General features: G+C 34.6%; 1 protein-coding gene across 10 annotated transcripts in view; it reads left to right on the top strand.

The window, feature by feature from the left end:
* SESN3 (sestrin 3) overlaps positions 1-25,716 on the top strand; it is a 68,270-nt gene that overhangs the window by 18,308 nt on the left and 24,246 nt on the right. For 3 of the 10 annotated variants that reach the window (XM_070622938.1, XM_070622940.1, XM_070622939.1), the window contains 3 exons: positions 5,874-6,015; positions 22,263-22,328; positions 24,967-25,164. In XM_070622938.1, coding sequence (XP_070479039.1) covers positions 25,057-25,164 — 108 coding nt within the window. In that variant the 5' untranslated portion in view covers positions 5,874-6,015; positions 22,263-22,328; positions 24,967-25,056. Of the gene's footprint in view, positions 1-1,021; positions 1,052-2,031; positions 2,256-5,873; positions 6,016-22,262; positions 22,329-24,966; positions 25,165-25,716 lie in introns of those variants that run through there. The other 7 variants (XM_070622935.1, XM_008513749.2, XM_070622937.1 and 4 more) reach the window with 6 other exon arrangements.

Genomic DNA, 25,716 nt, shown 5'->3' with positions numbered 1-25,716 from the left:
AATTTTATAGTAGACACTTGCTTTTTAAGGCCAGCTGAATTAACATGGGACATATGCCATTTACTGCTGGTCAGGGGTTTATTTTCCTGAATGTCATTGTAATTCACAGCAGTTATCCAACCACTGGATAGCAATTTTTAGGAATTAACTTGGTTTTGGTTGAATTAATATCCTTGCCAAATTGCTGTGATGGCTGTTCCCCTCCAGAGACTGAAGCTATTGTTTTATTTAAAATGATTCATTTTGGGAAAGATTGAAGTAATTTATTAACAGGGAATAACATTTCTATAGGCTAATGAGCTTGTTTAATGTCTAGGACAATGGTTCTGGAAGGGTGGTCCTGGTCCCAGCAGCCTCAGCACTACCTGGGAGTTTGTTAGAAATGCAGATTTTGGGGCCCTGCCCCAGATGTGCTGAATCAGAAATTCTGGAGGTGGGACCCATCAATCTGTGTTTTAGCGAGGCCACCAGGTGATCCTGATACTCTAAGGATTGAGAACCACTGGTCTAGGATTATTAACCAAATACTTCTACAAATCAAAATTATATACATCCATTTTATTTTCAGTGTGCATTTTCAGTTGTTTGAGAAATATGGTAAAAAGAGGAAATAGTTTCAAATTACATCAATACCAAATCCCTATTCTATAGATAATAATGATAGTACCAGCGCTAGATTCGGGTAAATTCCTTTTGCCTGTTTTAAAAATATAGATTTGAGACCTGCAGGTACAATATGCTCTCACCTTGAGAAAAATGTAATGTCCTATTTTATTGTTGCTAGATTCTGAACTTTTAAGGAAAAAAAAGAGATTGGGTTTTGGAAGCTTGTTTATGACTGAAATCAAGTGAAAATGTCCTTTGATATTTCTTGTTTACATAAAAATAAGTGTTTAAGTGCTAACATTGGTAGACTCTGTTGGGTCTTACCATTTTAGATTATTTTTATTTCAAGGAAGATTGATATTTTAAGCTTTCTTGGAGAAGAAGATTATCTTGTACTTTTTTTTTCCTTGAACAGAGCAAGAAATGATGTTTGTCCTAAAGACAGGTATAGGATTGATATGTTATTTTTTGTTGTTTTGAGTCTCTTAGACAAGATTAAATATGCATGTAAATTATGAGTATTCTTTTTCACCTGTAAACTGGTAGCTTACTCTTCAATTACAAATGGGGTGTTAGAAAGTCACATCAGGAAACCTGAAAATTAAAACAAAACAGATGTAAGCAATGTATATTATAGATGGGCCTTAGATAAATCAAAAAGATAAAAGATTGCTCTTTGAAAAGAAAAGACTATACATTTAGTTGCGGTTCTATCTAGGGTAGTGAATTAAAGTAATTTTATTTTGCTATTTGGTTGCATCTAATTTTGAGATAATGGGAGTTTTCCTCGTATTGTCTCTAGCTTAAACTAAAATTCAACCTGTGTTGATCGTACTCAGGAAAAATAATGGACTGTATTAAATTGCCCTCCCCACCCGCCGCCCCAAATTCCCTTATGTCCTGGCTGCCCCAGAAGCATATGTAATTAATGAATTCTAAACCATGGAGAGTGATGCTTTTCTATTGACCACTTTTCTATCTTCTGTGAGGAAAGGACTAATATAGTACCTTAAATAGAACTGTCTCCATGGCAATGGGCAGTCAGCTTTTGACTCTGAGACTCATAAAAAAGGAAATTTAAAAAAGCGTTTTCAAGGTCTAAAATAGCAGTACAGCAAAAAGTAAGGTATGAGAATATTTCCTGTCACTTATTACAGGACTGATTAAGCTAGCATAACATATCTTTTTTTACATAGCCCTTCTTATCTGAGAATTTCAGTGTTATACAGCAATTTCTTCTCTCAATTAATGAGTGGTAATTATTATCTTCAGATTAATAGAAAACTTGAGAAACTCGGATATAAGTTTAGGATTGGGGCCAATGCCTGAGAAAAAAGGGCTGCCTAGCCCTGGTTGTAATTTTATTCTCATAAAGAATAAAAATACTGACTAAATTATGGGTCATTCTTGATTATATTTAAACAGAATTATCTCTGGAACACTGGAAGCAATAACAAGATTAAAAATAAAAGCTTCACAATTTATGCCAGTTTTTTCTGACTGGTTCCTACAATTTTGTGTCTACGGATCACTTCTGTTTAAAAGACTCAGCTGGCAACCTGCCTCCCTTGTTCCCTCTTGCATCCACACCCACTTAAGGGGCAGAGCCCTTTGGTTCTCACTGCTGGGCCACCTAGCCTTCAGTAAAGGTCAGTGAGAGTGCTGTATATTAGGGGTTAAAGCATAAGACCATATTATCCTTTGTAATCTTTAGTCCTTTTCTTTGTTTATTTCCCCCTTGACCAAACATTTTCTCAGTATAGAGTTCATTTCCAGTTGAATCATCACACACCTTTAAGGTCTCCTCAGTAAATGCTTAATATCCTGAGGTTACTGTTAAGGAGGGAATTGGTTAAACAAATTGTGTGACATAAATACAATGGGGTGCTGGACAACTCTTAGGATGAAGATCCATGTATTGAAGTGAACAGATGTCCATAATAGGTTATTGAGTGGAAAAGGCTGGATTTTTTTTTAAGGTTATGCAGGGTTTTTTTTTTCATTTTTAAAAAGCTGAAAAGATATAGAAGGATGAACTCCAAAATTAATAGTATTAATTTCTGGGTGGTGGGATTACTGGAAATTATTTTTACCATCTACTTCTCTTCATTGTCTTTTGTTTGTTTTAACAAGAAACATGTATTTCGTAAAAACTTTAAGAGCTATTACTGTGTTGAAATGATCAAAAAGAAGAAATAATTTAAGTGAAAGATAGTGCAGAGAGGAAATCCAAATGAGGTGGTAAATTAAAGACACATTTAGATAAAAACAAGAAAGCTCTTAGATTTAATAGAGACCCATAGAAGCTGTGGATAAATTGCCAAGTGAATAATAATGTGTGTGTAGGTGGCTAATGAGGACTCCGATGTGTAGATGTAGAAACATACAATCTGGAAATGAAGGAAGGTATTAAAGCTGTCTCTATAGCATGTTCCTTCATGTTATCATATCAATCCTTCCAGCATTTCTCTTTAGGAACCTGATGTACTTACTAACATTTAATCAGAAAATTAGTTTTTTTCTCTTGAATTTTGAATTCAAAAGATAGCTACAATTGTATTGCTCTACTTTTATGCTATATGGTAGCTAAGACTTACTGTATAAATTTCAGGAATTTATCAAATATGTAATATGAACATTGTATATTAATCTAGAGATGTTATCTGTTAGAACCTGAAGATAGCAAAAGATAGTTACTTTATGAAATAATTTAATTTTACAGCTACTTAATTAATATTTACATTCTAGGGTTTTTGAAGAATAGAAAGGTAACAGAATATGACCTAGCTTTTAGAGAGCTTACTCTGTGGTTGGAGAGTAAGATATTTTCTAAATAATTATGAAGGGAGGTAAAAATGGAAAACATATATCCTTTTGGCTTTTTATAGATATTCATTGATTATTATTTATCTTTAACAATTGTGAAGGCATGAATAAAGTTTTAATCATCCAAATATGCTACTGTGTGGAAAATAAGGGTAGTTAAATATTAAATAGTTGTTCTTATTTTCAAGGCAGTCATATGATTTTGATGACTTTCTGCATTTTTAATAATTTTTTAAAATCTAATTTTAATTCTTTAAAATGATCATCTGCTCATTATAGAGTATCTATAAGCGACTATTTTGTAAATGAATGTTTCTCACTGAAGTGGCTTTATTTTCCAATTTTATTCTTCATTTTTAATTGTCTAGGTCATTTGTTGTGCAAAACATTGAATTAAAGGACTACTGTGAGCCAATTAATAGTTTTCTAAATTATCTAATCTATATATCTTTTCTTTAACTTGTTAGATAACGTTTAAACATTTTGAGTAGTTAGATTGTACTTTATGAACTCAGTGTTGCATAATTCTAATAATAGCAAATACTTATGTAATAGATACTATGGCACTGTTTTAAGAGCTTTTCAAGTATTAACTCATATAATATTCTCACTACCTGTTTTAATAACATCCTCTTTATCCCATTAGTGAGGGAAGGATTCCCAACTTTGGGTCACAGGGATGGCCAAACACAATGCCCAACACTGGACAGATGAGAGTAACAGTTTATCAGTTACATATACTCACAGCCCAGGAGAAGAGAACACTGCATGCCACCCAGGGCCTCATGGAGGTTGCACTCAGGAGTGAACAATCAGGAGCTGTGGGAGGAAGGCTTTGTAGTGTCAAGAGGGTGAGGTACCCCTGGTTCCTGTGGAAATCTGTGACTGGCTTGTTTGACTAATTCCATAGGCAGGTAAGGAACTGAAACCTGCACCTCAGGGATAAGCAGGAATTGTACCTGGTCCATTTGATAAGGAGTTGTTTGGCCAGGGGACCTTATCCACATGAACAGAGTGGGGAAGGGAACTTTCAGTCAGGCCATTTGAGGTCCTTTCAATTTTATCAGATGTCAAGGCAGCACATAATGAGTGTTAATTGTTAGGCTTTACTCTCTACTATCCTATGAGATGGGTACCATTATTATCCCCATTTCATAAATGAGGATATCAGGTACACAAGATAACTTGCTTAAAACTATGATGACCATGCCCCTAACTATTTTCTTGCATGTTTGCTTGCCCTCAATCTAGATAGCAATTCTCAATATCCAGAAATAAAAGGAAAGCAGTTAGAAATTGAGTGTTTTACTCCCATTTCTATCTTATAAATAGAAATGAACTCCTTTAGTGTTTTTGTTACTAATTGCCAAGGAGTTTTCATACAAGTGCCCTGATAATTTTATTTCATTTTCTTTTATAAGTCTATAAACTCCAATAAAAGTAAATATATTTGCATTTCTTGATTGAGAGTTGCTAAACGTGGTCATTATCAAGAGAGGTGATTAGGTTTTCCTCTTCTGAGAGCTTTTAAATTAAACAGAATAAATATTAAGATAATTTAGATTTTATTCTATGTAGTATGGGAGGGAATGGTCTATTGGTCTTCATTTCTGAAAGCTAGTGTTCCTATGAGTAACTTAGCTGTATTTCTTATAAATATGAATATAAAACACCTTTTGGCTGGTAGCAGTTTTGCTGGTTTACTTGATTTCAACTTTGGAATTTGCAAACTTGGTTTATCATTATTTTTAAAATTACTTTATCTATACACCAGGAAATAATTGATAATTATCTGAGATATATATCCTTTTTTTTCACTCTAATAATATCAGACCATCTCATTTTTCTTGATAAAATTGGATATCTTTTCTGTGAATTTGGTTTTCAAATAATGCATATCGAGTTATAAACTGCTTAAATTAACTGTATTTGTTTTTACTTTTTTAAAATATGGCCAAATCCTTGATATAAGGAAGAAACATATTTATAGAGTATTATTTATAATGAACTATATGACAATTAAAAACAGATTTGCCATATTTGAGTTTTTCTCATTCCCTTCACCTTGCCTGTGAACTTTGTCAAATTAACTGTTTTTTAAATAAAAACAGTTTAACATCTGTTTATTAAATAGTCTGGAGTCTGGTGTACATATATAATAAATTTCTTTAGTCTTTCTTTCTGTCTTAATAAGAGCTATGCTTAAGTAATGTAGTGTTAGAATGCAACATGCTGTCAGTTCTGCTGTAACACTTAGACAAATTTGTTCCAGTTGATGTATTAGGGAATAATTTGAGCATAATGGTGAATTTTGCATTTGCTGAGGAGCAATTTTATCCATGAAAAATATTAAGTGAGTTCAGAAAAGTGCACCCACCTGATCTGAGCTGCCTGGGAATACCCTACATGCACGTATCTTAAATATTTACCCTCCACCACAGTTCCCGCAGTGTGTGTGATCTCCGTCCGTCCACATCTGTTGTTACAACTTCCCATCCAATTTCAGATCATCCTCTTCATCACTCACAAGCTGCAGGCCTTCCAAATCCCACTTTCACAAACAACTTTCAGGTATTTTTCCAGGTAATGTGCCATATTTATTGTAATAACTAATGTTTTTTAAACAACGTGTGAAACTACGGTACCATTTTTTATGTTTCCTTTTTTTAAATGTAAAACTGATGCAGTTTTTTTAGTGTTGTGCCCTTAACCTCATTTTCCCCATAAATCGTTTGCATTTTATTGCATGATTTTGCATATTATGCAGTGATTTTTTTTTTTAGGGGCACATATGGTGTGTTGTAGCAGAATGATTTTAATTGAAAAAGTTACCCTTTTTTTCCCCCAAAGTAGCCTTGGGTTTTAGTTAATTCATTTTAGTAGTGTGATTAATTTAGTAAATTTACAAATTATAAATGTGATAAATCATATATGGAAATTCAGTGGCTTTTTTTAATAATTAGGTCATTACAGATCACATATGTCTTTGAAGTATGTCACCTATGAGGGCATTAGAGGGAACAGTCATGAACTCATCATCTAAATTCATAATTGCACAATTTATTATTATGAAGTTATTAAAATTTATATTTTGGGGGAATTACGGGGAAAGGAAATTACAAAATTGTATAAAATTATGATCTCTGGTAAATTTGTATTTATGCATATACATATATATGCTTAGAAAAACAAATTGGAAGGATAGAAACCACCATGTTAACAGTGGTTATTTTTGTATGATGAAATTATAAAGAATTTTTGCTTGCTTATTTGTACTTTACTTTCTACCTTGAGTAAGTGTTATTTTTATAATCAAAAGAATAGAAAAAATAGAGGGACAGAGGGAAAGCACACAAGTGGGTGGGGGGGGATGTAGTACTAACCATAATTTAGTTCATTTCTTAGTGAAGGTCTTAGGAAAACATAATCCAGAATGAAGCGAAATCAGGAAATCCTGCCAGGATTTCTATTTAACATTTTAATGTAGCACTACTTTTCGTTTTGTGCCCACTGTTTTCTTGACACAGTACTAGGTTTTTTTCTTCATACCTTATCTCATTTAATCCTCATAATAATCTTATGAAGTTGAGTTACCCTCTGTACTTTATGAAAGAATAAATTGAGGTTTGAGGAGATTAAATATTTACCTGCTGCTTGAATACTACACTATTACCATTATGATGTATTAGTTTTCTTTTTCTCTGGGGAAATGTGTGTTTTTGAAACACTTTCATTTATTTTTTGTTTTTAACAAGAAAAACACTGTCATCTTGTCCTCTAAATTAGAAAAAACAAATATTTCCTGGGGAAAAAAGGTTGTCAACTTTTGTGGAGGAGGACCCCATGGCTTTGTAATGTTGTAGAATATTGCCATTCAAGACTTATGGATCTATATTTAGATTCCATTATAGGAATAAATGTTAATTCAGTGCCTATCAGTGAAATTAAGCTACGGTTTCTGTTCCCTATAGCATTCTTATTTGATACTTTCATATTTTTCTCTAAAAAACCAAATAATAGCATTAACAAAATGCAAAATAAATTGTTGGCTATCTGAAATACAGAAGTCTGTTGGTATGTTAAAATATTTAAAAATATTTGCCAACTAAATTCTGCTGATTAAATAATCACATATGTCTATTCAAACTGTTATTGAAAATAATTTTATTCACATTATGGGTAAGAGTGACTTAACTTTGATAAGTTCACTTCTGCTCTTGATCATAACGTAAAATCACCATTTGATTAGTCTAAATCCTTTAAAAACTATCACTGGACTAGTTTTATTGATTTGGAAATGTACTTCATCATGTTAACTTAATCCATAGGTCTTGCTACCACTCATATAATTGTGCTGAAAGAATCCAGAGTTGTTCCCACTGTAATAACACTCATCTTAAAGAAAAGACAGTTTGGGATGAATTAGGGGACCTAAAATTCTTGCTTTTAGAAAGTAAAATTTGGCTGTGAAGGGCTCTCAACAAAAACTCAGGGGAAGGATCTGCAGTTTCGGCCTTTGCCATTTGGATGCTTCCTTTTGGAACCCAGCTGCCATACTTGGAGGAAGCAAAAGCAGCCCATGTGAGGAGAAGCAAGGCATCCCAGCCAACAGCCAGCTCTTGTTCCCATTAGATGTCCTTTTATTGCTTAAAGATTAGTAATGCTTCTATCATATGAGTGATCTTATTTATTTAGAGTTAACTAGAAAATTATGGATTTAGTATACTAACATTGAAGCCTTAAGTACAGGTAACTAAGTATCCTTAGTTAAATAAGTTAGTTAAAATAGAATGATAAAGAACAGAAAGGTCCATGAGTAGCATCTGTATGCAAGCTAATCGGGAAAATGGGAGGCGCTATCAGAAGAATGACAAATTAAAGAAAGTCTTTTTGATTATTAGAAGATAATTACTTTCACGGATCTTAATTATAGCATAATTACAGCTCTTTCTTTCTACCAAAAACTACACTCTGAGAATTTTGTTGTCCAAACAGAAATTCCAAACCTTTGGATGTTGTGAAATAATTCTATTCAGCTATGATTGTGCGTGCATATGTGTGTGTGTATTTTTAGGACTAATGTTAGTCCAGGATACCAAGAAACCATTTTTATTGTGGTTTTTGTTCAAAAATTATTACTTAATATCATTAAATGTAATAGGCTCAGTAATATATAGAGATATTACATGAACAGTCAATATTTATTGAGCACCTAATTTAGAGTAATTATTAAGTACGCTGGAACACTTCTTTTATAATCAAGTTAGTGAAAGAGAAGACAAAGACATATGACAGATGTCCTGTAAGTGATAACCCAGGAGTAGGGTCAACTCACTGTGCTTTTGAATGACTCCATATAGAGAATGTGGGAACTGAGTTGGGCCTTATGAGATGAGTTAGCAACATTGTAATAGATATGAAGTAGGGATGTGGAATTCTACATGAAAGTTCAAGGACAAACAAACAAAGGCCCAGAAATGTGCAAATGAGTGTTTGAGAGTCAGCAGATCCGTGTAGCCAAAGTGAAGTGTTCACGTCCAAAACACTTGAAAAAGAAACATTGGAAAGCTAGGTAAGGGCCAGAATGTTGAAAACCTTACCTTCTGTTTCTACTGTCCTTTTTTCCCCCCAGAGCTGGGGATAAAATGATATACTTGATGGAGTAGTGGTGGTGGCAATAGCATATTAGAGTCACTGAAAGAAACTTTGTAAACAGGTGGTGAGGTAACCTAGTATGAAGTCGTTTTTAAATGTGAGTGTTATGTGTAATAGGATGTTTGGGTTGTTAAATGCATGTTAAAATAATGAAACTCTTAACTCTAGCCAACACTTTTCATCTCCCTGGAACCCGTACCTTCCATATACCTGCCTTATAAACATATGCCCCTGGATTATCGTAACCTGAATCCAGGCTGCCTCACTCTCTTGATTTCTTTCATATCAGCTGGTGTCACCATTATTCATCTATCCAGTCATCCAATTCAAAATTCTCTGAGGCATTCTGGTCTTGTCTCACTGCTTTACCATCATATCCAGTCAATCACTCAATTCTGTTTATTTTGTCTCCTAAATAGCTCTCAACGTAATTCCTATTCTTAATCCATAGTTAACCCAAATCTTCTCTTTCCTAGAAATTATAGTGGCCTTCTAATAGGTTTTATTTCCCCCAGCCTACCCCACCCCACTTCTTTTTCTAACTGATGTCAGAAATATTTTTTAAAAAGATAAATATAATCCTTTTAATACTGTTTATTGTTTGTATGAAGTCCAAGGTCTTTAACATGGCATTCATGATGTGGCCCTTGCCCATGTCTCTAGTCTTATTCCCCAAGAGAAGTTCAGGGATCATAGAGGACACCATATAGTTCCCCAAATGTGTCATGCCTTTGCATCTTCTATTCCTTTTGCCTGGGATGTTGTACCCACATAGACCCATCTATTCTTTTCTAAGTAGCTTGACACATTCCTATTCCTTCCTAAATATTTATCCCATCTGAAAGGCTTTTTTGATCCATCCCCTTGCAGGCAGACTTAGGCATTCCTATTTTGGTCATCTCCATGATAGCTCTGAACGCATACTGTGGTTGTGCATCCATATTTATTTACCTGATGTGTCCTTGAAGTCAGCACCTAGGCTTTGTTTATCTTTATACTCCCAGGACTTAGCCCAAGACCTTCCAGATAATGACCCTTAAAAAAGTAAAAAATCTGTTGAATGAATTAATATTTCTTCTTTATAAAGTTATAATGTTTAATTTTAATCTTAGAAAGCTTTAAATATACATAACAATTTTTCTTGTTTAACTTGTAAGTTACCAATTTTTGTTTTAGTAATTGTCATTTATTAAATATTTGTTACATGCAGGTGGTTTGCAGGTACCTTTAAAAAAATGATCATGAAAACTGTCAAGCTATACAAAAGCAGAAAGAATCATTTCATGAACCTCCAAAACCCTTCACCAAATTCACTATTGGCAAGATTTTGCCACTCTTACTTCATCTGTGTTGTTATTTTTGCTGGAGTAATTTAAATTAAATCTCATTTCCTTTTATCCCTGCATAAGTTAGTATGCATTTCTGAAATATACGAACTCATTTTTATATAACTACAATGCCAGTATCACACCTAACAACATTAGTAATAAGTGCTTGATATCATCTGGTATCTCATCTTAACCACTTTCCTCCCGGTTGTTTACTGTCACTTTAGAGTTGACTTCTGAATTAGGTCTACCATTGCATTTGGTAGTTATGTCTTTTAAGTCTCCCTTAAGAGTAGTACCTCCTCTTTTTTGTTATTTTTGTTGTTTTTGTTTGTCATGCCTTTAACTGGCTGGGTCAGTTGTCCTGTAGAATATTTTATAATCTGGATATTTTTCTATGCTTCTTCATGTTGTCATTTAACTTATTCCTCTAACCCTCTATTTCCTGTTAATTTGAAGTTTGGGCTAAAGCCTTGATGAGATTCAGTAAGTTATTTTTGGTATAGAGAAATTTTCCTCATCCTTTTTTATTCCTGTATTGATGGGTTAGATTCCTAGAAGTGGGATTGCTGGGTCAAAGGGTAAATGCATATCTAATTTTTCTAGACATTGTCAAATTCCTGTTCATGAGGGTTTTTTATTTTGCATTCCCACAATTTTGAGAGTGCCCGTTCACCTGTAGTCTTGTCAATAAATATGTTGCCTATTGGGATGTTTGCCAGTCTGATAGATGAAATATAATATTTGCTTTTCTCTTTTTATGAGTAATTTCTTCTGTTAATTGCCCATTCTTTGTTCATTTTTTGATTTGGTTGTTGATTTTTTTCTTCTTGATTTTCAGGAGCTCCTTATATAATTGGGGTATTAGCCGTTGTCTGTTAAATTGCAAATATTTGTCATCTGATTTTGCTTATGCTGTTTTTGTACCATGCAAAACTTTTTTTTTTAATTTTGTGTGTGTGTATAGTTGAATTACCAATTGTTTTATTACTTCTGGATTTGAGTCATAATTAGGCAAGTTCCATTGGTCTGTGAGTCTATTCATGTGTACCACAACTCTTAATTATAGACATATTATGTTTCTATATAACATAGCTAGCACCCCTTCTACATTGCTCTTCTTTTACAGAGTTTTCTTGGTCATTCCTGCTTGCTTAATTGATTGAAAGTTTATTTCACAAATAAGGAAATGAACACTTGCATAGAAATTCTATGACCATCTCGCAATGAGAAAAATAAAAAATAATAATTGTTCTTAAGGATTTCTTAATACTTTGTTTTAACGTGAAGGTTAAATGTAGCAATCTTTTTGCAGATGACTGAAGCCATTTATAAGGATAGATAATTAAAAGGAAGAGAGACAAGAGTGTATTGGAAACATTTATTTCAATCAGTGGTTCCCAAAGTGTGATCTGTGGACCTCCAGCACCTTAGCAGAAATCAAAGTCATGCCATCACTCTATAATAGTAATCACTGTTTTCCTCACCACCTGAAATTCACCATAAAAAATGTCACTTTTCACTCAATAATATCTTTGATAAAACCTAAAAATTGCACATTTTATTAAATTTCAACCATTGAATACTTATCTTTTAATAATCTCTGTTTCAAAATGGAGAATAGGCACAGAGCTCTTGTGCATGCCGCAGTATGATGCTGTCTCAAGGAAAAGCAGCCATGTGACTGAGTTGTGAGCCAAACTAGTCGCTTTTTATGGAACACCATTTTTACATGAAAGAATGACTGACTGATAACTATGGTTATACACACTTGGGTATTTGGCAGACATTTTCACAAAAATGAACAAAGTCAGCCTGTGACTTTAAGCAAAACAACTCACAGGATTTATTGCCAGTGGTAAAATTTGAGCTTTCAGAGGAAAAGGATTTTGGAAAGTTGGTATCTTCTTCCATGAGCTTGACCATTCCCAATACTTACAGATTTTTCTGAAGTGATCAGTGGTAGTACTAACAAATTTTATTTTTAATACTATATTAAATGTATCAACATTTGGAAAACCTGCAAAGCTCAGTGAAACAATATTTTCTAAATGATCGATGGTTAATATTACAAAACCGCACATGGGTAAATGATTCATTCAAAGTACAAGATACGCCAATGGATTTTAATGTAACAGAGTAAGAAGTTTATTGATATGATTTCAGATTCCACATTGCAACAAACTTTTAAAAGCTTCCCATGTCAACTTTTAGGGTGGTATGAAAGAATGTCTAAAATTATCTGAATAGGCTATTAAAATACTCCTTCCTTTTCCAACTACATATCTTTGTAAGGTCAGATTTTCCACATGTGCAATCACCACAACATATAGCGACAGATTGAACACAGAGGCAGATACAAGACTCCAGTTCTCTTTAACCCAGATATTTTCACACATGTGAAACAGTGCTAACTCTTCTCAGTAATTTTGTTTGTTTGTTTTGGAAATTACAGTTTCCAAAAGATTCATATATGTTAACATGTAATGGGTTTATTACTTCTATTTTTGAATATTTTAAAATAAAAATAAACATTTTAAAATTTTCTTTGATTACTAATATGGTAATTATTGATAGCAATTACTCACATAAAAGCTTTTGGGGGTCAGTATTTTTTTAACAATATAAAAGGGTCCTACTATCAAAAACTTTGTGATCTATTTAAATAAGCATAACAACTCATGGCTTTAATTCTGATTATGATAGGTTTTAAGTTTACCTGTATACGTTAAAGCACAATTTTGTAGCCCTCTGTTTATAGACTTAGGGCTTGGCAAAATAGAACAGAGATGAAGTTAATGAGAATTTACTGTACAGATCAGATCTATTTTCTGTTCTAGGCAAAAATTAAAACATAACCGTTCTTTTCAAAATTAGAAACAAAAACTTCTGTTTTTCTTTCAAATTTTGTTAAAACTGAAGTTTAATATAATTCCGTGTAAAATCAAATGTACTTTAATTTGCTCACTTGTTTTGTTCTTGGGAGGCTGTGTAAAAGGTACTTTCTCAATTTAAATAAGAGCACGAGTTCTTGTTATTTTTGACTACTCAACCTGTAAAGAAGTATTGGTTTCAGATGGCTAAAATGCTTGTGTTTTGTACATCTCTAGAAATCAACTGTATTTAATGTTTTTTCCCTGATTCTTCTAATCTGAGCTAGTGACCTGTATTTTATTAATCGTTGTATTTTGAAAGACCTAGAAACTATCCTGTCATTCTGTGTTCCATTAGAATCACCTAAAGGCCTTTTGAGTTTGTTACAACGTGTGGTAGATGCTGAGTATAGAGATTTGATTTAAAACTACTTTTTTCTCATATACCAAGGTTTATGTTCACAGCATATTTTTTTGTTTCTCCAAAAGACTAGTAGCTATCAACCATATACTGAGAAATATTAGAATGTTATGAAACTGTAATTGTCTCTAGTGGGAGTCTTACTTTCTAAAACTCCCAATTTTACTTTCTTTTCATCTAACTGGGACAGAATTTTAACAGGCAAAGCTTTATAAAATTCAAAACGAATTTTTATTATTACACAATACAGAACTTTAAAAATTAAGTCCTTCCTAATACTTTTGTGGGACCTGGGGAGAGATCTTAAAATTAGTGGTTAGAAAAGTATATTGTCTATATGTTAACAAGGAAGCATTGAGTTAGGTAGTTGTAGTGGACTTGCGTTATCTCAGGTATGAAGACTTATAGTTCTTTCCTCGTTTTCTTGGGCTTTAGCCAAAATTTTAATAGCATATTCATCAAGTGTTTTTTGTAGTTCTGCATCTCTAAAGAAAGTGCTCAACACTTAAAAGCTTATATAGAAAGCCTTTGTTGCTCAAGAGTAGTGTCGCAGCATGCAATATTATTACTGATTTCCAAGAAAATAGTGCAAATTTTAGAAAATTGCAGATATTACTTGTTTTAACAGCATAAAGAAATAAACAAATGGGGAAAAGTGAATATTTGTCACATAGGGAACCCAGAGGGTATAAAGAAGCTGTGGATTGATGTCCAGGACTGTGTTTATTAGTTTAATTTATTGGTGTTGCTCAATAAGAATACAGAGAACTGCCTTAAGCCCACAGGATGCTCTTGCTCTGTTGAAGGAAAGAAGAGAAAAGGGATGGAAGGACCTGTAGCGGACTCCTGTCTCCATAATTCAATTCAACAAATACATGAGTATATGTTATTTTCATGTTGCTGTGCTATCATGCTACAGATATCATGTTAGAAATTAATCCTGCTCTTTAAGGAGCTTATTTATGGCCTGAAAGGAGTGATAAGATAATGATATATGTTAATGGCTGTAAGAGGGAGAAACAGAATATAATTGTGAGTCTTAAGAAGAGTAGGTTTAAATTCGTAGAAGGGCTTGTGAGTTGGTGGAAGTGGAGGGAGACCAAAGGAGTTGGCGTTTGAGCTGGGTCTTAAAGGAAGAATGGGCACAATTTCACTAGACATAAAAAGGGAAGGCAGAGCCTCGGGAAATGCTGGTTCAAATATGTCTACATTCCATAGAACAACGAAAAGACCTGCCATATTAGAACTGCAAGTTTTTAACTTAGAGGTGAATCTAACTTGATTGATTTATGCTACTTTGTTGCATTACACGGAAATTGGAAAAGGAGTTATATTCTTTGCTACATGCCTCTGGATGGCACTGGACATGAACATGATCTTAGATTTCCTTTCAGTTTAAGGGATTAGCTGTAGTATGATGCTAGTAGTGTAATTTAAAGACTATCCTAGTCCCTTATTTGTTCTTAATATTTCTACCTTTGTAGGTTTGCGTCACTTTGTGGTTGTACAGGGTACTAGTGGTCCTTTTGTTTTTAGAAGTTTGCTATTATGTAGTCAGTGTATAAATATAAAAACTTGCCAGCACTTTGAACAGATTCACCATGTGCTCTAATGAGTAAAATTTAAAGGATTTTGTTACTAGCCAAGGGAAAGCTCATTTTAGAAACTCAGTTATACTGCATTGCAAATTTAACTTGTTAGCTAGCCTTTGCTAGATGGATATACATTTTTGATTCTTCTAGTGCTGGATGAGGTCCATTCATCTTTGCAGACTTAACTGCACCTACTACAGCAACTACTACTACTGATTTCTGCTATTAATAGTGGTACTCATGGCTACCATTTCTAGAGTACCCAGTAGGCGAGTTTGTCTATCTTTAGGCCCGCATTGGTAGAACAAAATTTACCTAACGGTTCCTGCCAAATGGCAACCAAGGGTTTTTGTTTTTTTGAGTTACTTAATCATGATAACTCATTATTTCTTGGAACTCATTTTTTGAGAAGTGAAATAGAAAAAAAAAAAATGCTGTTATTCAAATGACCGTTACATAAAACTTTCAAAAATGGACCAGAAGTTTACCTCACATCATACATCATACTAAAGTTGGAATACTCGAAGATGCACGAGGCCCACCTGGAGGTGACAGTTTAGTATGGGAAAGAGGAAGTAAAGAAATTGCTAAAATACAGTTGATAAATGGAATGCTTTTAGTGGAAATGTGTTTGAGATTTCAAGTTAAAAATTTTAGTCACCATGTGTTGTTGAAGAAGGCTGGAATTCACACTGTTCATAACAAGATCTTTGCAATGTTCCTCAAGTGACTCTACCCAGAGCTGAAGCTGTTGCAGGAAGGCTGTGATAGCCTTGGTTTTAATAGCTCAGTTAAAAGGAGTCCATTCCTGAAGTCTCAGGCCCATAGCATGAGACAGGATTCCCCACTTATGGAGGGAAATTTTGAGTGCCCTTTGGAATATCGGTGAATTTATGCCACACCCTGTAATGCCTGGCTGGGCTCCTGATGCTCAGTGGTTCCTTGCACCACTCCAGTACCAAGTCATAGAGAGATGTTGGTGTGATCTGAAAGATTCTTATCCTTGGTGCTATTGCCATTTTCTGCTTCCACGTCTTTTCTCACTAAGTGACATTAGATCTCAGTTAGTTATATCATGAAGGTCAATACATAGTTTAGTGTAGGAGAAGTCACAATTTTGTTAGTCTTTGGGCTGTTTTGGGATGGGGGGACCATAATGTAAATTCCAAGTAATGACAGACATTTAAATTTGAGTTTACTGTAAAATTACCAATCTATTACAATTAATCTAATTTAAAATCCGTTCTTTACTCATTTAGGGCTAGAGGGTTTTTTTCTCTGTATTCCTTTCTATTTGTCCTTTCCCTCTGAAATATGTAATGCCATCAATTTCTGTAAACCCAGCTATTATTCCTGAAGTTGTCTGCCAAGGAATAAAAAGATGGCATCAGCATTATTTCATAGAATAGAGCCACCTGTCCATCTCTGCCCTTTTTGTGGTGGTTTCTGCCAAAATGGAACATCTATAAAGAACAGAAGGAGAGTCAACCACTGAAATTTACTATTTGTATTCATAATTGCAGTTGGCTTTCTCATAGTCATACTTAAAAATTTTGTTTGGGGCATGTCTTTCATATTTAAGGTATTTTTTCATTGTAGTGTGTTAAAAAAGAATGTTAAAGCTATTAAACTACTTTCTAAGGATATCTTTAAAAATTTGGGATTAGTATGCTCAGTGGAGTCAAATTTCTGCTTTGCCAGAATTTTTTATATGTTAAATAGATTTTTTTATATTTCTTTAAGTGTCTCTGTAAAATTAGTTATTCATATTACTCTCAATATTCTTCTCTCCTATAGAGAGAAACTCATAAGCAGCTTTTACACTTTAATGGATAGAATATGTATTTTTTTATTTTTCTACTTTTAATGAAATAAACTGAAGAGATAGGTAAAAATTAAATTTAATAATTGTTTTTAAAAGTGTTTAGTAGCTTAAAATGCAGCAATTAATTCTCTTTGGCAGTCAGTTTTTTAGGGCCAAGTAATTTGCTGATTACCTCTAAAGACTCATAATTTTAAGAGTTTCTAACATCCAAGTGTCTTAATTTTCTATTGGGATTAATTTCTATAAAGTGATCTAGTAAATTGCTTAACTGTTAAGAATCAAAATAAGCAGTTTTCTAAATGTAATTTGTCTTTATCCTTTCACTGTTTTGTTTTCCAGCAGATAATTACTTAATAGGCATAATCTCAACTGATGAATTTCAAGCATAACTTCATTCAGCTATAATAACATATCTGAGAAAAGAAACTTTCCATGTGGTAGTGTTCTTGAGATCACAACCCTTATAAAATAATCTCTTAGAACACGTAGAACTGATATGTAGAAAGTATCAGTTCCTATTTTCTAACTAGTTTTTTTTAATTGAAATTATAGGATTTCATAGACAAAATTTAAGCAAATTCTGTGACTTGTCTAAGGTATTTGAAAACAAATCACAATTAAATTTACTATGGTTTACAATTTCTTAAACCCTTTTAAATTTTTTAACACTAAAGTCAACATTTCTAGAGAGTTTCTTCTTTTTAGTGATTTGAATATTGTCATGAAATTAAGAATCTGAAGAATGGTTTCTTCCAACTTTTCTGCCATTCTAGTTATTTTGTTGATTTTATTGGTTTTCCTGTTTTAACATCCAAGTCAATTTTTATTTCTATGAAGTTACCTTAATACATGTTTGTTATGTTTATGTTCATTCCTGAATTTTTAACCATTTTGTATCTTTGCATCATCCCAGTAGCTGAAATCAGGACTAATCAATGCTATGGAGCAAAGCCGTACCATAGAAACTTTGGCAATGATAGAAAAATCCTAGATTTGCATTGTCCGGCGTGTTACCCACTTGCCACATGTAGCTATTTTACACTTGAAATACAACTAGTGCAATTGGGGCACTAAATTTTTAACTTTATTAAGGTTAATCCACTTAAATTTAAATAACCGCGTGTGACTATGGTTACCGTAATGGACAGTGCAGCTAAAAAACCTCAAGGGCTTGTTTTTTGGCTTTAGATTTTCATAGAAACAAAACAAGGCTTATGACTTAAAGGCCATTATACAAGATTCACTAGTATGACCAAAGTCATTTGTTCCCCGGAATAAGATATTAGCTTTATACTTAAAGAGAGGAAAATATGGCAATATTATGCTTCAAGATTAGTGCAGCTGCAGGTTATTTTCACTTAAAGACCAACCCTTGAATTCTTCTATAAGACTAGCATCTGTTGAGAAAATATAGCCATTCTAGTTGGGGTGTTTTGTTTTGTTTTACATTAGGGAAAATTGGCAGGAGAAGAATAAAAATAAGGCCTTATTTTGTATTATGCTTTGCAGTTTTTACATTTTTATGTGTCACCTTCTCAAAGCCTCCCAGTAAGAGGGAAAGCTAAGACCTAGAATTGCCCTTATTCTGAGTTGTTAGGGGAAAATATTTCTCAACTCTTCGGTTGAGAAGGGTCTGTGGAGAGGATGACTTAAAGGGTTAGTTGCCAAAAGGTAATTAGAGGATTGGGCAGCTGTTTGCCAACTTCTAGAATGAAGAGTCAAAGATAACTGTAAAATTGGCGCCAGGGTTACTGATGTGTGTGGTGATTTTATATCTCGCAAAGGAACGTGAGGAGCAACAGCTGGTTTGAGGTAGAAGCTTAGTTTTAAACATGTTGATTTTAAGGTGCTAATATTACAAACAGATGATGTCACAGGCAGGTCAAAATGCCACAAAGCCACACTGAAGGGCAGAGAAGAGCTAGCTCCTAGCTAGACATAAAAGATTCAGGAGTCAGTTGCATGGGTTGCTCATTTTCATATCAGATGCCGTTTTTTCCTCATTTACCTGCTCCACCCTCCTCCCCCAGTATAGTGACTGTCACACAATTCAGTAGAATTTTGTTTGCATAAAAAAGATGTAAGCCACAGATGAGAACACTCGAGAGAAGGAATATTGATGAAAGAAATGCAGGGAACATCTAGGAAAAGTGTAAAAGTGGTCAAAGAAGTAAATAGATTGGATGGTTGAGTGTTATGAAAGCTGAGCAAGGGGAGGGTTGCACAGAAAGAGGCAGATCTGAACTGTGCAACGAGGCGAGAAGGCTGATGATTGCATAGGGAGCGTCTCAGCTGGGATCTGAAGAGTGTGCTTACATACAAGGCAGAAAGTAGTGGTTGCCAAGGGCTGGGGAGTTGTTCAGTGGGTGTAAAGTTGTTCAGTGGGTGTAAAGTTTCAGTTATGCAAGATGAAAAAGTCCTAGACATCTGTTGTACAACATTGTGCTTACAGTTAACAATACTACCCTGTCCACTTAATTTGTTAAGAGCGTAGATCTCATGCTATGGGTTTTTTTTTCTCCCCATAATTTTAAAAATAGGGAGAAGAAGAAAAAAAAAGTCCTCGATATTTTTCCGAGACAGAAATTGAGACAAGGGTTCTTGAAGCTGGCTGATTGTTTTTTTTCTTTTCCTGAATTGCCACTCTCTGGGTTTACTCTTAATTTGATTGAAAGCATTTCTGCAATTACGTACATTAAAGTGTTGGTTAAGGGATTGAGCAGGTGTGACCATCCAACCAATAACTCTGCAGAGCAGTCATTTAGCATTTCAAAAAGGTATTAATATGCCTGAAGATGTGATGAAGAGTCTAGAGCAGCACTATCTGGTAGAACTTTCCATGACAGCCTGTGGAAACGTCTGCCCTGTCCAATAGCCAGTAGCAATAGCCACATGTGGCTGTTGAGCACTTGAAATGTGACTGGCGTGATTGAGGAACTATATTTTTAACTTGGTTTAATTTTAATTAATTTAAATTTAGTCACATGTGGCTAATGGCTACCATACAAGGCAACACAGGTGTAGCAACTTGAGAAAAGTTAATCAGGGTATGAGTGAAGTAGGAACTCGCTCCTGGGCATTTTGGATTTGAAATAAAAGCTGAGGAAAGATATTACAGGAGACCAGAACTCCACCTTATGTTTTAAAATGAATCTTGTGGATATGGTGCCGTCCTGTTTCTTTTGTATTTGATCTTACCAGCTTAAAAACATACAGAGATAGAAAATAGGTGAGGGAAAAAAAAACTTTGAGTAAATGAATTTACAGTAGAATTTATGAGCTGCCTTGATCATTCTTTAAATTTTGTTTTTCACCTTCATATAATACAAGGCAGCCAACTGAGACAATAGTAGAGTCCTCACGAGAAAAGATGCTTCTTATACAGAATTAGGAACGAGGCTGATCATTTTTCAGTAGCGATGCCGTTTTAAAAATACAACAAAGAAAGGCTATGTGATGCTAAACTGAAAAATCATGTTAGCTTTCCCTTCTCTTTCGTGTATAAACAGTTCTCTTAGGGGAGGCCCCCTTCTCTCTCCCCTGGGTTATTGCAGACACCTCTCAGCTGGCTTTTCTTTCTTTTTTTTTCTCTTTTTGTGTCTCAGGCCCAGGGCTGCATCACCCCCAGAATCGTATTATTAAAAGCACAGATTTGATCCACATCTCTGCTTAAGAAATTAAGGAAGAAGAGAGAGAAAGAGGGAGAAGAGAGCCCAAGATTAGGCTCTGCTTTCTCTGGTGAAGCCATAGAAACTTGTGGCTTTCCCCTTGGAAGCAAGTATCTGTTGAGGCCTACTCTGGTGCCTCCTCATTGTTTTCTCTGCCTCTGCTTATGAGTGCTGTGTTGTTTCTCTTCTTTCTGTCAAAGTACATTACTTTCTTAGAACTCTAGTAGAACTCTGGAGTTACTTCTAGTACTCTACAATCTTACTGGTCCAGCTAATTACCCTCAACTCTGTTTGGGCGGAACTTTTTCATCAAGGCACCCATGGGCTGCAGATCAGCTTCTGTGTTGATTGGTCTAGTCAGCTGTGACCGGGAGACAAGGTCATGTGAAATAGATATTGCCATCTTCAGATAAGGAACCACCTAGAGTTACTTCCTCAGCTTAGAAGTTTCCTGAGGAGAGCTTGGTGGCACCTATTAATACACTCTTTTCCGGTAGACATCTGTTCCCATGTTCTTCAATTTCCCACTCAGTCTTTATAATCTTTATAAACCGTGGCATGTCTCTATTTATTAAGTTATGGTTTTACAGGGCTTCTTTTTCAGAACTTTAGAATATTACTTTTTTATAGAAAATTAAGTGGCCATTTCTCCTCTCTCTTCTCCTGGCTGAGAAGCTACTTCAAAGCCTGGGTGCTCCCTCTGACTATTCCTGCTCCTCAACATACCTGCAGAGAAGGAAGTTATTCCCCAATTGGAATTTTCACAGCTTATAGATAATCACAGTTAAATGGGGACGCTAAAATATTTTTCACTTGAAAAAAATTTAACAGAAAGGTCAAATACTAAAATAATCTAGCACTGGGACATACCATCGGCAATTTGCTAGTTGTTAATACTAAATAGAATAGCAAGGAGAACAATAGCATTGTTGTATTATTCATTTCTTAGATTAAATTAACCTCTACTTCTCCAAGCTTTACATTTTTTTAAAGCTTCAAAACTTTATATTAGATATGCTCATTCCTATTTTATTCAGAAAAAAGGTCAGGTCATTGGTTTGGGGAGTTGCATAAAATCCTCTTTGAATTTAACCTTTCCTTTAGCTTTCAAATTGAGGTCTAACAGTATATACTAATATACCGTTCGATATGATTTTATTATGGAGGTTGATCGTTTTCAGTCATATCAAATATTGGCTAAAAACCTATCGTGGTGTAGAATATGACTAAGGGAAATGACATTTTGGGAGCCTGCGGTGCACCCAACACTGTGGTAGAAACTTGCCCCATTATCTTATTCACACAATGGCCCTTTGGGTTTTCTTTGATCAGAGACCTAAGACTTACTCTGATTTTATGTAATTCTGTTTATCTCTGCTTATTTTAGTACCTCAGCAATAAATTTGCATCAATTTCATTTTTCTTAGAAAATCATCATTAATACACAAAACTTTTCTTTTAAAAACAGGATAAAAGAATCAGAGTGTCTCAACCCTTGACAAGAGGACCAAGTGCCTTTATTCCAGAGAAGGAAGTAAGTTTATCTGTCTTAAAATGCATAAAGTGGGATACAAAGTAACTTCTCCATTTTTAATATGGAAGTAAACGTGTGTTTTGCTCTTGTTTCTTATTTGTATGTTAGAAGAGCACAGAGATATTTTCTTTTCAACTTCAGTTAAAAGTTTGTGTGTATAATAATCTGCCTTCTTATTTCAGAGTTAGGTAGTAGTCAAAGGTTAGAAAAATATAAATTTTACTGTATTTGACTTTAAACATAACTTTTCTGAACAAAGCTAACAGTAATAAAATTTAATATTAACCTGAAGGTTTTAGGTTTTAAAATGGCCACTGTTTCATGGTGATTATAGGTTACATAAATGTTTAGAAAGAATATCTTCAAATGAAAAAAATGAGTTTCCCAACTAAACTTATTAAACAAAATATGATATCACCTCACTAGTAGTTACTCTTTTCCTTTCTGTCTCTGCTTGGACAGAATGTCACAGAATCTCCAGTATAACCTGCACCTTTGGTGAAGAGGGGAGTCAAGATGGTGAAGGCAAGAAAGAGAGGTTGTAAAATGACACAAAGGAGATTACAATCAATACAAGATTTGTGCCTGTTTTGTATATATCTCTGTGAAAGATCACAGCAATGTGTGGGACATTCTAGATTCCTAGATGCCTCTCAGATATACTTGGGCTAAGAAAAGTTTAAGAACCACTAATTGAGGAGTTTTTCTCTGCTTTGTGGAGTTATTAACTCACATTGAATACGGTTGTATATACTGATTCACTATTTACTGCAAAGATATCGTTTATCTTAGAGTATCAGCTTCATTCCTGTATTGTTCTGAAATTAGCCAGCAAATATTCGTGGAGCAGTTTTGTAAATTGTTTTGTGCTAGGCCTTGTCTTAAAGCAAGGGATAAGTAGAATTCAAATAGTACGTGCCAGGTGGTTGCTAGAGTCAGCAGTTCCTTCATCTTCATTTTGCTTTTTTGTGTGTGACCTTACCATTTAAAGGAAAATCTTAATGAAAGTTGAGAGTAATGTTTGGGGAAGTCAGTGCCTGCAGCTGGCCTAGGTGGTGACCGTGCATCAGAGAAACTGCTGAACTTGTGCCTGTTTCCCTCACACGGCGCAGGGGCTGCTCTTAGTAGAATGATTGACTCACAGATACAAAGACTTCCTAAACACAGTCATTTTCACAGTCTATGTTGGAAGATAATCTGGTTTGGGGAAGCCACCACTGTTTTCAGGATCTTTGCATCATAGGAATCTGTTAATGTGTCTTAGGCATCAGTTAAACACACAAACTTCTGCTGGGGAAATCAAAACAAGAACAGCAAATATTCTGTCCCTAATTGTATGTGATTTACCTGGATCCTGTTATGTTTTTAACTATCATCTTGGTCCCTGTAGTTGACAAAATGGAAGAAATGGGCAAATGAAAGTATATCTGGCTTTATAATTAGCTGAAGTGAAATTGCCTCTGTTTTACACCACTGTAATTAACATTTCCTCACAATTTACACTTCTCAAACATTGTATTTACTTCAGGATTAAATTTTCCTCAGTCAATAGTGCCTTTGTGTAATTTGTGCTTATTTTTCAGAAAAAGCTATGAAGCCAGCCCTGAAGGGTAAACAGAGTCTCTTAATAGCTCTGTGGATCTTTGCAAAGACCATTAGTCTGGACTTAAAAGGAGATCTGGATTCTTGACCAGGCTCTGCTATTCATTGGGTGCATGAGCTTGAATTTAATCTCGAATCTATTTCCTTATCTAAAATAAGGAATACATTCTTCTTAAGTCCAGAACGCTCATTCTAAAATATCAATAAATAACGAACCAATCCTAGAAATATGCCTTTCATGTCCATTAATTCCCACAGAGCTGAGTCCTTCTACAAGGTGCTAATAAGCTCTTAACACCTTCAGAGCCAGTTCTGGGTGTGATGCCTAAGCTGTCATGGTGCATAAAGCTATATATAAATAATCTATTTTTGAGAAAGCTCTTTTGATTCCCTAGGATGGAGGATGTCCATTTTAATAATTTACCTTGTTTTTAGTAATTAATACAATAGGCTCAAAATAGGAAGGACAGTATTCTAGTGTCCTTATTAATTTTTCAATTAACACTTTTCTACAAATTATGGTATTTTCCTTTGTCCCTAAAAATAATTCAGAAAGCTTATTTTTATGTTGAATGACAAAAACAAGCAAAAGATCAGACTGAAAATATTTGTCTTAAGATAACATGATTAAGTATCTTGATAGGCTGTCGAGATAAAATTATAAATATATGGAATCAAACACCACTGCCTTTGCCTTACCACAAATTGGTGTGACAATGGCCGGGCAAGTGGGCCCTGAAAAATTTGCCGTCTGTGCCTGGAAAAGCAGATGGAAGCTTCTTTTCTCCTGTTTCATAGCTGTGTGTACAATGTTTGATAATTTGACATTTGTTGTTTAATAAATTGTGGTCCCGGAGCCAAAAATAAATGTTGCTTTCTCTTTTATTTTTGTTTCTAGTATGAGCAACCGCATAATTTCAGTGTCTGTTAATATCAAAAGAACATTCATTTGCTTCAATAGTGGCATAATTTATGTAAGCCAAAGATGTGTTTACTTCTCAATAATTAATTTTGTTTTGTGTTTCTTGGTTGTAAGGTTGCCCAAGCAAACACAGTAGATGAACGTACTAACTTTCTTGTGGAAGAATACTCTACATCCGGTCGTCTGGACAACATCACTCAGGTCATGAGTCTGCACACTCAGTACCTGGAGTCCTTCCTGCGAAGCCAGTTCTACATGCTGCGCATGGACGGCCCCCTTCCTCTACCACACAGGCACTACATTGCAATAATGGTGCGCGTTTCCCTGTTTCCTGTGTTCATGTGACATTGTCCTCCCTTATTCCTTCTCCATCCTAATGTATGTATGTGTGTGCATAGAGCTAAATATAATTTCATAGAAATAAGAATTGAAGAAGCCTGTGGCCTTTTGGATACCAAACCCCTTGGATACATTTTGCTTTGTGTTTTGTGAGGAAGATTGTCCCAGAGCTAACATCTGTGTCAGTCTTCCTCTATTTTGTATGGGGGATGCCACCACAGCATGGCTGGGTGAGTGGTGTGTAGCTCCATGCCCAGGATCCAAACCTGTGAACCCCAGGCCACCAAAGCAAAGTGCACGAACTTAATCACTACACCACTGGGCTGGCCCCCCTTAGATACATTTTGAATGCTTTAAACCACTTAATGTACTGAATGTTTCTCCTTTAATTATCATTGTAATCTCTTATGATTAAAGATGCTGGTAGGATTCAAAGTAATACCCCTGATATCCCACAAGTTTTGTTTTTGCTCTTGATAACCTTGTTTTTATTGTTAGTATAGAACAGATGCTTTGTGACATTTT

The sequence above is a fragment of the Equus przewalskii genome, chromosome 6, assembly GCF_037783145.1.
Source record: "Equus przewalskii isolate Varuska chromosome 6, EquPr2, whole genome shotgun sequence".
Taxonomy (NCBI): Eukaryota; Metazoa; Chordata; class Mammalia; order Perissodactyla; family Equidae; genus Equus; species Equus przewalskii.
Note: the sequence above shows the minus strand (reverse complement) of the source record. Positions and strands in the feature narration are given on the sequence as shown.